We start from the raw sequence: 13,864 nt of genomic DNA on the forward strand, positions 1-13,864 counted from the left end.
GTGTCTACCTTGCACCAATGTTTTCATACTCATAGGTGAGTTTAACGACCCCATTTCCAAATCTTTTCGGGGGAGGGGGGATACATGTCTAAAATGAAACTTTACATAGTTATTACTAATTATAGATAATTCTTCTCATAACATTAACATGATATTATGCTTGGTAGATATTCTACACAAACTCTTTAGCTAATATCATGCCTTGTTGTTTTACTAAACCACAATGGTAGATCAGATCATACCTAGTTTTCATGTTGGCCAATTGCTAGGAAACGCTGAAACACGTTATTATAACCATCATTTGGATAAGCTTAGGACCTACTGTTACTCTGCCTGAATTCTCAGCTACACAAAACACACTAATTATATATACATGTTAGATAAATAATATATATAATATGTAAAACCATATAAATACAATGTGAATAACAACACGATAGACCAGGGGAGGCCCCCACAACAAGAGTTAGATGAGACACAATTCATCAACACGTTGATAAATTTTCAGCTAGCTCCCGACCTATAATTGTTAAATCTTAAGTGAGCAGAAGAGATATTTATAGATCTATACGGTATTAATGCTCCCACCTATGGTTACTAGCTACAACCTAACGACAAGTTGAAGCATGCATAACTTTCTAAACACATAGCAACGTCCGATGAAGCTTGGTGGTTTTCAGGATCAACGGTCATTGATCGATTATAGGAATTCATCATAACTTTGTTAAAATAAAACTAAACTATCATAAACTACTAATACTATATGTAGTGATAGTTCACATAAACTCGAGGAAGCGAGTTTCGAACATACTCATTAAACTAAATATCCACTATTCTTGAGAAACACCTTGAGAAGTAGCGTGTATAATATGATAAAAGAAATATTAGGGGAATATTATCAAAACACTAACCATGAGTTAAGGTGACAAGTAAAAATATACATCTTCTATCCAAACTAGGATTCAGATTTAGTCATGAAATTATCTAAATCCCATTACCAAAACACAAGGATATATGCTAATGCGCTGACTTAGGTTGAGAATACAATGAGTGCTAACTCTAGAACTTCAAAAATGTATTTTTCATGCTTACCAAACCTGTGAACTCACCAACATCATGTTGATTGTTTCAAAATCACATGTATTCCTTCGTAAACCCACAAAAATAAAAGTCTATCCAGCCAAAGAGTACAGACGACTCTCAGATTATCAAAGAAGATGGTGATTAAAGCTAAACTGAAAATGAAAGCCTCTTCCACAAGCCAACATTTCGGAAAGTTGTTTCGCTCGATGTTTCAGACACCAGGTCGAGTGTGTGACAAATTAAATGTATAGGAGTTGTAAGGGATCATCGTAATCGGCAAATGATTCAGTAAAAGAGATGTTACCAATGGATCCACGAGGGATCAAAGTGTGTGTGTGGGGGGGGGGGGGGAGGAATTAGTTTGGATGATTGTAGTCTTGTAAGTTAAAATTTTGTTGTTCCCATATATTATAGGTAAAGCCATGATAAGTGATTAAAGCGATGCAAGACGAACTCAATGAGTTCGAATGAAACAAAGTTTGGAGGTTAATTCCTACTCCACCTGAAGCATCAGTTGTTGGCTTGAAATCGGTGTTTCGTAATAAGTTGGATAAAAAGGGAATATAATAAGAAACAAAGCAAGACTCGTAGTTAAGGGTTACTGCCAGGAAGAGGGTATCGACTATGAAGAAACCTTCGCACCTGTTGCAAGGGTGGAATCAGTTTGAATATCTTAGCATACGCAGCTCATAAGAACTTTGAAGTGTTACAGATGGATGTTAAATGCATGTTCCTAAAAGGGGAATTAGAAGAAATAGTATGTGTTGAAAAACCACCTAGATTCGTTAATGAGAAGTATCCTAATCACTGCTACATTCTGGATAAGGCAGTTTACAGACTGAAACAAGCTCCGAGAGCCTGGTATGAAACTCTTACTCGCTTCCGTAAAATGTCTAAGTTTAAATAAGGTTCGGTTGACCCAACCTTCTTTCGTAACAAAGAGGGTGACCACTTGATGATCGTCCAAATTTATGTTGATGACATCATCTTCGGATCTACTAATCCCAGCCTTACAGCTGAATTCCGAAAGTTGATGGAAACTAAGTTTGAGATGAGCTCAATGGGTCCTATTAACTTTTTCCTTGGATTGAATATAAGACAGGGACCAGAAGGTATTTTCATTAATCAGGAAGCATATACAAAAACTTTGCTCTCTAATTTTGGCATGATAGGAGACTCTAAAGAGAAGGTTCGAATGGCATTCGGAACAAAACTTTCACCATCTCTGGGAAAACCAGCTGCAGATATGACCCTTTATCGTCAGATGATTAGTTCCTTGATGTATCTAACAGCTAGTAGACCGTACATTATGTTTTCCGTTTGTTATTGTGCAAGGTTACAAGCAAACCCTCGCGAACCTCACATGGTGGCAGTGAAGAAAATTTTTAGATACCTAAAACGAACTTCATCTTTAGGCATATGGTATCCTGCGAACTCAGGCTTCTTCGTTCAAGAGTTTTCGGATGCTGATCTTGGTGGGTGAGGATTAGACAGAAAAAGCATGACTGGAGGATGCCAATTTCTTGATGGAAAACTTGTCAGCTGGCAGTCCAAAAAGCAAACATGCATTTCGTTGTCAACAGCCAAAGTTGAGTACATCGCTGTTGCATCTTGTACTTCTCAGGTCATATGGATTTAGAGTCAATTGCGAGATTATGGCTTGAATATGAATAAAATCCCTCTCTATTGTGACTCTGAAAGCACAATTTGCATCTGTCACAACCCAGTGCTATACTCAAAGATGAAACACATAGCATTGAGGTATTATTTCATCAAGGATCATGTAGAGGACGTCAACGTTGAGATTCATTTCGTTCAATCAACATACCAATTAGCTGACATATTCATGAAAGCCTTTACGGAAGCATCATTTCATAGAATACTACAAGGCCTAGGAATGATGGAAGCCGAATCAGTTCCAAAACCATTGTTTCCTCCGAAGTAGCCCATTCACTTTTGGGTTACCTTTTCTCTTTCGTTTTTACTTTTTCGACAAGCAAAATAGAATGAACACTCGCACTATTTCGTTTCCGATTTTTCTGGGACACGAATTGAGATGAACGTTTGCCCTATCTCGCGCCTCAAATTTCTTAAAAGCGAACATCCGTGGTATAATCTTTGTATATTTTGTATATTACGCTAGTTTCGTTTTATTTTTCTTTAAAGCTTTCAAAAATACAAAAATATTTACTTTGTTTATGTTTTTCTCTTTCAAATTTAAAATACAAAAATATTTTATTTTGTTTTGTTTCTTTGTTTTTCTTATTTAATATTTTTTAGTACCATTGCAGATTCTACTACTAAAATGAATTATGGTGCAAGTATAATTTCCATATCTTTGTATTAGCTAGGTGTCACTAGAAGCATGCTGCTGCATGTTGTCCTAAGACTCAATAGACTTAATGTGAAGCCTTAGTGAATTGAATCTACCATTCGTTTCTTCCCAACTAGGCTGTTATATTCACATTTGTCACGAGCTACCTTACTCTTCTCATCTTGAGTTAAGAGTTATCTGCTTGGTCACATTCGCGTAGCAGAGATACATCTACTTCTCTGGAGCTACCTTCTCTTTTCTTCAATTGCCTTCATACTCAACCATGTAATGCTTGAGACTCTTAGCTCTACCACTAAGGTTTATGGTTACGAAACATATGAGTTCATGATCATAGCTTCATTCACCATGTACTAAGTGAAACCCAATATTCAACACCCTTACATGAATTGCCGGTGAATCATTGACAGTTCTATATTTTTAAATCTATGGATTTTACCAAAAAATCTCTTTTTCTTTTGGCTTGATCTTTATGAATTGTTCTAAAACCAAGATTTTTCTAACCATAAGATCCATGTTTTTGGGGGTTTCATAATTTCGCTTATTCACTAAAATAATTCCTAACTTACTCGTTCAACTGACTACACTGGTCACACGAGTATTTCCTCCAACACTCGAACTTATGTCAAGTTCGTTGGTTGATTGGAGATTTAACCACCTTTTCAGCCACACAGACATCACTTTAATCTCACTCATATAATTTGCTTTATTTTGTTATCTTTAACACACTCTTGCACGAAGATCTTTATGATTTTCAAAAATTCTAGTTCGTGACACTTATGGAATTTTTTAGTTTCGCGGATTCGCTTTTATATGCTTTTCTGATGTTTGTTTCTCAAAATAGAAAGGTGCTTATACCTTTAAAAGAAATCAAGGACTTTGAAACGTTGGGGACAAAAGTTGCTGACGCAACAATTGAAGATAAGATTTTACAATAAAAGGCACGTGGAATTTTAAACGATTCTAATTCTCACGCCGCCTCATGTCACAAGACAACCTGTCAGTTGCTACAGTTGTCAAATCCCACTTTTCTTGGTATCAAATCGGGGATTGTCACGCAATTGTCACTATAAATACTCAAATCAACCGTCGATTCAACCTTTATCACTCTCAAAGAAATCACGAACCCTAAACGGTGATTTTTTATCACGACTGTTCATCTTCTTCTTCAACATGTATCAATGGCTGACTCTTCCTCCATTCAAGAACATATTGTGTTAGTCCCCAAACTATAGATCCAAATAAGTAATCAGTGAAGTAATAACAATCAAATAGAGTGTAGAAGGAGTAGAAGAGAAAAAACATCAAGCATGCACACATATATTGCTTATAAATGTCAGGTACACCTTGAAAGTACATACACATACGTCACTGCTCATCAAGTACATCTAACACACTAACAGCCCCTTTAAATACTACCCACACCAGCACACATGATTGCAACCATACACACATGTGCGGCCGCACACAGCGTGTGCGGCCGCACACACATGTGTAACCGCACACATGTGTGTGGCTGCACACACACACAAAGTCTAAATCAAAGCACCACTACACTACATGCACTACCAACCTACCAACATCTATACAAAAAGAATGCCTAGCCCAAACCATAATAATATAGTTTTTCAATCTCCCCCTTGGTTTCAGGCTAACATACACATGATCTTCAATCTGTTGGTTTTTTAAACAGCTTCAAATCGGACATTCCCATGGAGCCCATCCACAGTCTTCCATTTATGATGGTGGCGACCATTCCAGTGAACTCTTTTGTAGCCACCTCCATGACATCCTTTCTACATATAATCTGGTGACGAGACAGAGTGCGGATATCCCTTTCCCTGAACTCGAGAAGATCTTTAGCACTTATCAACCTCAAGACTTGTTCTCTATCCTTGTATTTTATTGCAGCAGTGGCATTTTCATCTTTGTAATCCCAAAATTCCATATTATCAAGGCATCCCTCACGGAAGTGTTGAGGAATAGGAATTTCCTTCTGTTGTTTAGTCCCAAGCCAAAGGATAATCTTCATGGGCTCGCCTGATTCAGGATCCATAACTTCTTTATCTTTTCTATATAAAGATCTTGCAGTCTTTATTTTTGGAAAGTTTTCTTTGACCTGTCTATTAAGAAATTTTTTGAAGTTTCTCACTCTGGGATCTTCAGAGGGATTATGGAATGGGGCTCTCGAAAGTTCAGCAAGATCCACTTTGGTCCGTGAATTAAAATCATGTGTGCTCTTGTAGTACTTAGGAATTCCTGAGTTCCTTTTCATAACCCACATGTTTGACTCGGGATTAAAGGCCCACATTCGAATTCCAGATCTATCACCGAACTCATCACCAAATTTTCTCTTTTTGAGATCAGTCACTGTTAGCACAGGGTCTTTGCCTTTGCGATTCTCGTTTGAATTTTTCATGAAGAGTAACCCTTCGCTTTTGTTAGCCGTAACAATCCTCTTTCCCTGTTTGATTGTGATGCGGGCTCTGCTGTCTTCAGGTTCTTTTTCAAATCTATTGACAACTGTAGTTGTTCTAGGAGGAGGTGGATCAACTGGATGGTCGCCTGAAGTAGATTATGTGGGGGCCATGGGAGGATCCTCAATTCCGTGTGGCTGCTGAAATAACGCTTTAACTTTATCCCCAAAAGCATCATACAAAACATTCTTCAAATTAAAGTAGAAAGGAGTCACAAAGCCAAGATTCGTCTGCAGATCCTTAATCTATTTTGACTTCTCTTCATCCCTTTATTTAAGCTCTTTTATATAAGAAGCATGTTGTTCCAGTTGAATATGCTTTTCAATTAGTTCTTGCCTGAGAACACTAATCTCTTCTCGAAGTTCTGACACAGTAGACTTGTCATCACCTGAATGCTCTTCTCTGAAAGATATACCTTTGCCATGAGAGGAAGAGGTTGGACTGTGTTGAGCAATGTGCTTAGCCAATCTGATTGAGGCATCATCCACTAAGGGTCTTGTAGGAGAATATTCTGGGATATAGGATGAACCACCTGTCTCAAACATTGTGCTAGGGCCTTCACCAGATTGTATTGGTGGGGTGAAAACACTAGTAGTGGTAACAGTGGAAAAGACCTGAGGTGCATGGCTAAAAATGGGCACCGTTGAGTGACTTCTTTCCAAGGAAGACTGGGAGGTTTGGGGCTAAGATGGTTCAACAATAAGTGGAGCAGAAGTAGAGACAGTTGAAACAGAGGGAAGAATCTCCAAATTCACATCTCTTTGACCTGAAGAAATCTCTAAGGGCTTGGAAGAGGAGAGCAAAATCGTGAGAACATTACTGTCTTCCCCAGTCTTGGTTGCTAAAGAAGCAACTTCATTGAACTTTCTAAAATAGTCGCTGTCAAGCCCCGAAAATCGACCAAACTCGACATCGTCAAGATCGAGTTCGATGTTTATAGGGATATCATCACTAATCCCGGTGAAGTCTATCTCTTTCAAAAACTCCACATCATCATTAAGATCTTCGTCATCTTCTTCATGGATAGATTGTGTTTCATCTTCCACACGATTTAGTTGATCATGATCCTCAGCCACTACAGCTATAGGAGAAACATGAACCTCTTCAATTTCCGCCTTAGAAGTTGAAATCACAATGTCTTTAGTCTCTATAGGAATAGATTGATCTTCCGAGTCTGACTGATCACTATTTTCAACAAAAATTACAAAATTTTTAAGGGAAATTTCCTTTCAAAAACAAACTTTCCTCCTCTTTTCTGCTTCATTAAACCAAATGCACTTGGACCAATAGATTTAAGATCCAATGTCTCATTTCCTCTTTGCAGATCAGGATACATAATGTTGAAAATGATCTGAAGAAATCTTGGGTACATCAAAAATTTATCTCTCTTGTTTCCCTCAATATTCAAAACCAGTTCGTGGAGGATAAACTTTGAAAAAATAAATTTAATTCCTGAAGCCAAAGCAGTGATGGCTCCTGTATTGGCCAGAGAGATTTCGTTCACACTAGATCTCCTACTAGAAATACAGCTCACAAATACATGAGCTAAATATTTCCAGCAGGGAGGAAGCAGTTTCTTGATGGTAAGAGGAAATATTCCTTCATATCCCATGTGGTCTAGAACATCCTGAGTTTGATGCACATTAATTTCCATAAAAATATTATGGTCTGTCATCAATTTGAAGTGATTCTCGAATAATCCTTTTTGAAACTTGAATCTTCTTTCCTTGTATTGTGGCTTCAAGGTACTTTTCATCTTTGTCATCCTTCTTCACGACTGCACTTCTGCAGAAATCTTTGATCAAGTTCTGATAAATTGTCGGGTTGGTTGTCAATGCATGTTCCAGACAACATTTCTTCAGACCTTCAACGATGAATTTTAGATCATTGTGAGCTGCTGGAGGGTTTTCAAGAAAGATAGCTGAGTTGTGAACTTTTGTGAATTCTACATCTCCCATTTTAATCTGAAAAGAAACACATGCATACATTAGGGTAAAAATAATTTTAACCATACTTATATAAACTGTTCATGATTGCTCACACACAATGAAGTGTGCAACCGCACATGAGAATGTATGCAACCGCACACATGAATGTGTGCAGCCGCACACGAGATTCATTACACAAGAAGTGTGTGCAGCCGCACACGTCACTTGCCGCACACAAGTTTGTGTAGCCGCACACGGTCCAACCGCACACGGTGTGTGCGGCCGCACACAACGTCGAAAAACAAAATCTTCGATTAAACACAAGTTTTTGATCGTTTTTGCATTAAAGATGCATTATGGGAGTCGTTTTTGCAATTATTACCGATATGAAGCTTCAATTTATGAAAAATGAAGATTTTTGGAGGTTTTTTTAGAGAGAGAGAGAGAGAGAGAGAGAGAGAGAGAGAGAGAGAGAGAAGGAAGAGCCGTGTGCGGTTGAGTCTTTGAAGTGGGTAAACAGTGGCAGCAAAAGAACCGCACACTCCCTTATAAACCTTTTCAAATTTTGGGCTTCCCTTCATTATTTAAATCCTAAGCCCAATACTCCAACATTTTTCAAAAATAAATCACTTTGAGGATTAAAAATTTTAAATTTATTATTCCTAAAATTTTTAACATAAAATAAAATAAAATAAAAATAAAAATAAAAATAAAAAATAAAAAATAAAATAAAATAAAATAAAATAAAATAAAATGAAAATTCTAATAATAATAGAAATTAATTCTAATTTTAATCCTCTAAATTGTTTATCCTTTTGTGATGTGGGATCAAAGTTGTTGGACAATCTTAATCCGTTTGTCAGTACCTTCCCCTTCATGAATAGATCTGGTCGATCGCCAATATTGTGGTCCACTTAAGCACGAAAAATTGTGACAAATTTTGGATATGCTATAAGTGACAAGACAAGTTGATCCTATGTTCCTAGATAAAACTTCCTAAGGACCATTCATCTGACGACGACCAAGGATATTGTTATCCACCTAAATTGAGCAGCGAGATCTACAGATAATTTATATTTGTTCAATTTTAATTGTACTAGAACGTGTTTTCCGCTTCCTGATATACCCCAATAATCAAGAACTTCCAAGATACTCAATAATCAAGAACTTCCGAGATACTCCTTACTTTAGGTGAGCAGACTATTATTCATAGAGAGGATAGATTCAGATTATTATTAATTATAGTTTTTAGAGGGATTGAGAAGTAGAAGGTTACATATGTTGTGTACCAGGTCGGATTATTAATCACACAAAGGAGACAGCATATGGCTAACAGATAGGAAGAATTTCATAGATATAATATGCAGAGAAATAGATTTGCATATGTTGCAGTCCTGGTCGGATCTCTTACAATCACGTAAAGGAGGAAACATATGACTAACAATAAGAAAGAAAGAAAAAAAATTTCTACAGACCTACTTTATCAGAATTCCCCAGTTGCTCCGTCAATACCGGAATTAAGGATATAATCCATACATCGAGGAAAAATTAAACCATAGTTCTAGATACGGTTTCACTTAATGTGACTGGTGGATTCTCATGTATATTTCTCTGCTCAACCTATCCAAGCGTCGTATTGTCAGCCTAAATGGATCTATCTAGGTCAAGATTTGTCATGTCATTTGATTTCTTAAGTTTATCTTTGCCTAGTCAAGTCCATTTAAATCCTTCGTGCCTACCAGCACATCGAACACAGAGCCTAGACAATTTAGCTTTGGTACTTTACACAGACTCAGATAGCCCGTTATCACTTGTTGATATTACTTCCCAATACATATCATTGATTTTTTTTTCTATTTTTCTAATGTTTTTTGGATGTTCTGATTTTCTATTGTTTTTATTTTTTTCTTTTAATTTTCTGATTTTCTATTGTTTTTGGATTTTTGGTTATTTCTCCCCCCTAAATTTGTGCATAGAAGAGAAAAAAATAAAATGCGCAAATTTAAAGTAAACTAAACAAAAAGTTTTAATCCTCAAAGCGAATCATTTTCAGAAAATTAACCAGCACATCGAATCGAGCTTTGTTAAACGGCTTGGTGAACAGACCCGCTACATTATTATCAGAGCGGACCTGTTCTAGCCGAATGAGCGAGCACTCATAGCATTCTCTGATGAAATGAATTTTTATGTCGATGTGCTTGGTTTTTGAGTGCTGGACCGGATTTTTGGCAATTTGGATCGCAGCCTCATTATCACAGCATACAGGGGTTTCTTGGAAATTTAAACTGTAGTCCAACAACTTATGTTGGATCCATATGACTTGAGAACAATAGGCAGACGCAACGACATACTCCGCTTCTGCTGTTGAGGTGGAGACGGTATGCTGCTTCTTGCACTGCCATGAGACCAGTCTATCTCCCAGAAATTGGCATCCTCCTAAAGTCGATTTTCTATCAAGCTCGCACCCGCCATAGTTGCTGTCTGCAAAAACATAAAGGTCAAATTCTGGATTTTTCGAATACCAAAGACCCAGTTTTAGGCAACCTTTGAGGTACCGAAAAATCCGTTTAATAACAATTAGATGAGAAAGTTTAGGATTAGCCTAGTAGGGAGCACATTGATAGACCGCAAACATTACGTCTGGGCGACTAGCAGTCAGATACATGACTGATCCGATCATTGATCGATAGTATGTTTGATCTACGGATTCACCTTCAAGATCAGGAGCCAGTAAAGGTCTCTCCGCCATGGGTCTAAGAGCAGGTTTCGCATCTCGGAACCCGAACATCTCCAACACATCATTCACATACTTTGCTTGATGAATAAGGATTCCGGTTAAAGATTGTTGGACCTGAAGCCCTAAAAACGTGGTCATTTCCCCAAGCGAGCTCATCTCGAACTGCTTCTTCATCACGTCTTCGAACTCTTTGCAAAGTTGTTGGCTTGTCGACCCGAATATAATGTCGTTCACATAGATTTGAACAAGAATTTGATCCGGACCGACATGTTTGATAAATAAGGTTTGATCAATGGTGCCTCGAGAATAGTCGTATTTGAGCAAATGCTGAGTTAGGGTAGCATACCAAGCTCTAGGAGCTTGATGCAGCCCATACAAAGCTTTGTCTAACTTGTAGACATGGTTGGGAAGCTTTGAGTTACTGAAACCAGGCGGTTAGTCAACATAAATCTCCTCCTTGACCTTGCTGTACAAGAAAGCCGTCTTGACATCCATTTGGTATACAATAAAGTTCACATAGAAAGCATATGCGAGGAAGATACGGATAGCCTCCAAGCGCGCCACCGGTGCATAAACCTCCGTATAATCAAGACCCTCAGTTTGCCGAAACCTGCGAACCACTAATCATGCCTTGTTAAGCATAATGACACCCGAGTCATCTTGCTTGTTCCGAAAGACCCATCTGGTATGAAGAGATTTCTTTCCTTTTGGCAGCTCCACCAACTTCCAAACCCCGAGCTTCCCGAACTGATTAAGTTCGTCATGCATGGCGTCAACCCAGTTGGGCTCATTCAGAGCTATTTCGACATTTTTGGGCTCTACCTGAGAGATGAAGCAAGAGTAGAGACACGTATTAACGTTTCCACTTTGACTTCGTGTTTGAACACCGTCGCCCAGCTAGCTAATGATGTTCTCTATTGGATGGTCGCGCTGAATGCGTGCAAGGATCTCGTAGCTGATGTCATAGATAAAGACTGGAAGATTATGGATGTTGACTGATCCGTCATTTGCTTTATGATCCACGGTAGATGAACTAGGTTCATTTGTTGGATCTGCTACAAACTCTTCAGCAATTCTTTCCGGAAAGAGAAGTTCCATCAGATTTGAAGTTACAGTGGAAGTCTCTTGGTTCATGAACTCTCTTTCCACCAGAGTTAGAGGAGTAGCAACAGCATCAGGAGAAGGTTGTTAAGAAGAGGACTCAGAAGAGTCAGTGTGAATAGAGGGCATCATTGGAGGATCAGAAGAAACCAGTGGTGGTCTTTAGACAACTTCCTCCTCTTCGTCTTCAATCATGGTCGTCGAACTAGACGTAGACCCTTCTTGATTATCCGAAAACACATTGAAGGATTTGAAAAGAGATGTGTAATCAAATAGCCAATCTGGACCCACTCTAGCGTCTGCCTCATTCTCTTCAAGCCAACGAACATCGAAAGACTCAACAATCTGTTTTGTCTTCTTATTATAAACCCTGTATGCAGTTCGAGCAGCATATCCAACAAAATAACAATCATCGACTTTTGCATTGAATTTGGGGTTAGATTCCAAGTGGAGAAGGGTGCAAGGGCAGACAAACACTCGGAGATGCCTGACAGATGGCTTGTGTCCGTATAGAATTTCGTACGGTGTCGTCATTTTGGCTTTGTTAATCAGCACGTGATTCTAAACGTAGCACGCCGTGTTAATTGCCTCCGCCCAAAAGAACACAGGAAGTTTTGAGTCATAAAGCATCGTCCTTGCGGCATCTTTAATAGTTCGATTTCTGCATTCGTCAACACCGTTTTGTTGTGGTGTGCGAACAGAACTGAACTGATGCACAATCCCTTTCTCGGTGCAAAAATGGTCAAGAATATCGTTCTTAAACTCTGTTCCATTATCAGTACGCAACGCTTTCACTCGGTTGTTGGTTTGATTCTCAATCATCACAATGAACCTTTTGACGAGGTCAGCGATCCCAACTTTGATGGACAGAAAGAAAACCCAAGTGAACCGAGAGTACTTGTCTATTACAACAAGGCAGTATGAATTGTGATTGATGCTAATAACGTTAACCGGACCAAATAAATCCATATGTAATAGCTCGAGCACTTGACTAATGGAGTTGATCTACTTTGGAAGGTGTGGTTTCCGATGATGTTTTCCTTGAGCACATGAAACACATTTTTCAAATGTAATGAAATCTCTGATAGGTAAACCACGGACCAGTTCGTTCTTTGCATGCCGATTCAGGTTCTTTGCATTAGCGTAACCGAGACGACGATGCCACAACATCGCATTTTGTTCTGAGACTTTGGAGAATAGGCAAGTGACTTCGTCGGGGATATTGTTGTTCATGTTTATGATGTAGGCATTCCCACCCCGTTTTGATTTTACAAGAATCCATTCTTCCGGAATGACAATGCCTGACTTTAAGATCAGACATTCTTTATCTGTGAAATGAGTTGAATAGCCCTTGTCACAGATCTGGGACACGCTCAGCAAGCTATGTTTTAATTCAGGAGCATAGTTAACATTCTCAAAATTCAGCACTCCATTTGAAACTGTTCCCTTTGGAGTTATCTTTCCGCCCTCTCCGCCCGCAAAAGAGACATATCCCCCATTAAATGTCTGAATGTCGTGCAATTGGGATATATCTCCAGTCATGTGTTGGGAGCAGCCGCTGTCGACATACCAGGGCCTGACGACATTCCTTTGCAACTGTCCCTACACGATGAGCGGAATTATTTAGATTTGGGAACCCAGGTCATCACAGTCCTGGGTTGACCCATCACTTTCACATATTTTTCATTTGATTTTTTCTTTTCATGAGATTTAGAGGTAAATGGTGACTGATCTAAATTCAATTTTGGTATCCACTGAAAGTTAGGTTTTGAAAATTTATTAGTTTGCTTTGAGCCGGTGGATTTTCTACTTGAAGAGTTTGAAGATCCGGTCCTGCTTTTTGAAGAAATTGACATAGGCTTAGCCTGAGTTGATTTTGGCAAACTATTGTTGAATTTATGGAAAACCTGTTTATTCTTTTGAAAATGTACCATTTTCTTGTTTGGATTTGTGTTCAAGTCACCATTTTGAGAACGAGTTCTGGGAATTTTTCTAGTTAAAGATCTTCCCCGAAATTCATTCTCTCCTCTTTTTAATGTGTGAGATACAAACATCCAGTTCAAATAGTTTCTTGCAATGTGTCCAGCAGTGCCACAGTTAAAATAGATTTGTTTATTATTAATGGTTTTGGCACTGTTGTTGACAGATTTCTTCCTTTTATCGTTATTTCTAACACTTTCACATTTGCAAGAACCATCACAAGAGT

At 38.4% G+C, this 13,864-nt stretch overlaps 1 protein-coding gene across 1 annotated transcript; it reads right to left on the reverse strand.

Moving 5' to 3' along the window:
- Positions 1–12,663: 12,663 nt before the first annotated feature.
- LOC145002583 (uncharacterized) lies at positions 12,664–13,200 on the reverse strand. The gene has a single exon (XM_078961828.1). It carries the CDS (start codon positions 13,198–13,200, stop codon positions 12,664–12,666), a length of 537 nt encoding a protein of 178 aa, XP_078817954.1.
- Between the last annotated feature and the right edge of the window lie 664 nt (positions 13,201–13,864).

Source organism: Lactuca saligna, chromosome 6, assembly GCF_052625555.1.
Source record: "Lactuca saligna cultivar CGN05327 chromosome 6, ASM5262555v1, whole genome shotgun sequence".
Classification (NCBI taxonomy): domain Eukaryota; kingdom Viridiplantae; phylum Streptophyta; class Magnoliopsida; order Asterales; family Asteraceae; genus Lactuca; species Lactuca saligna.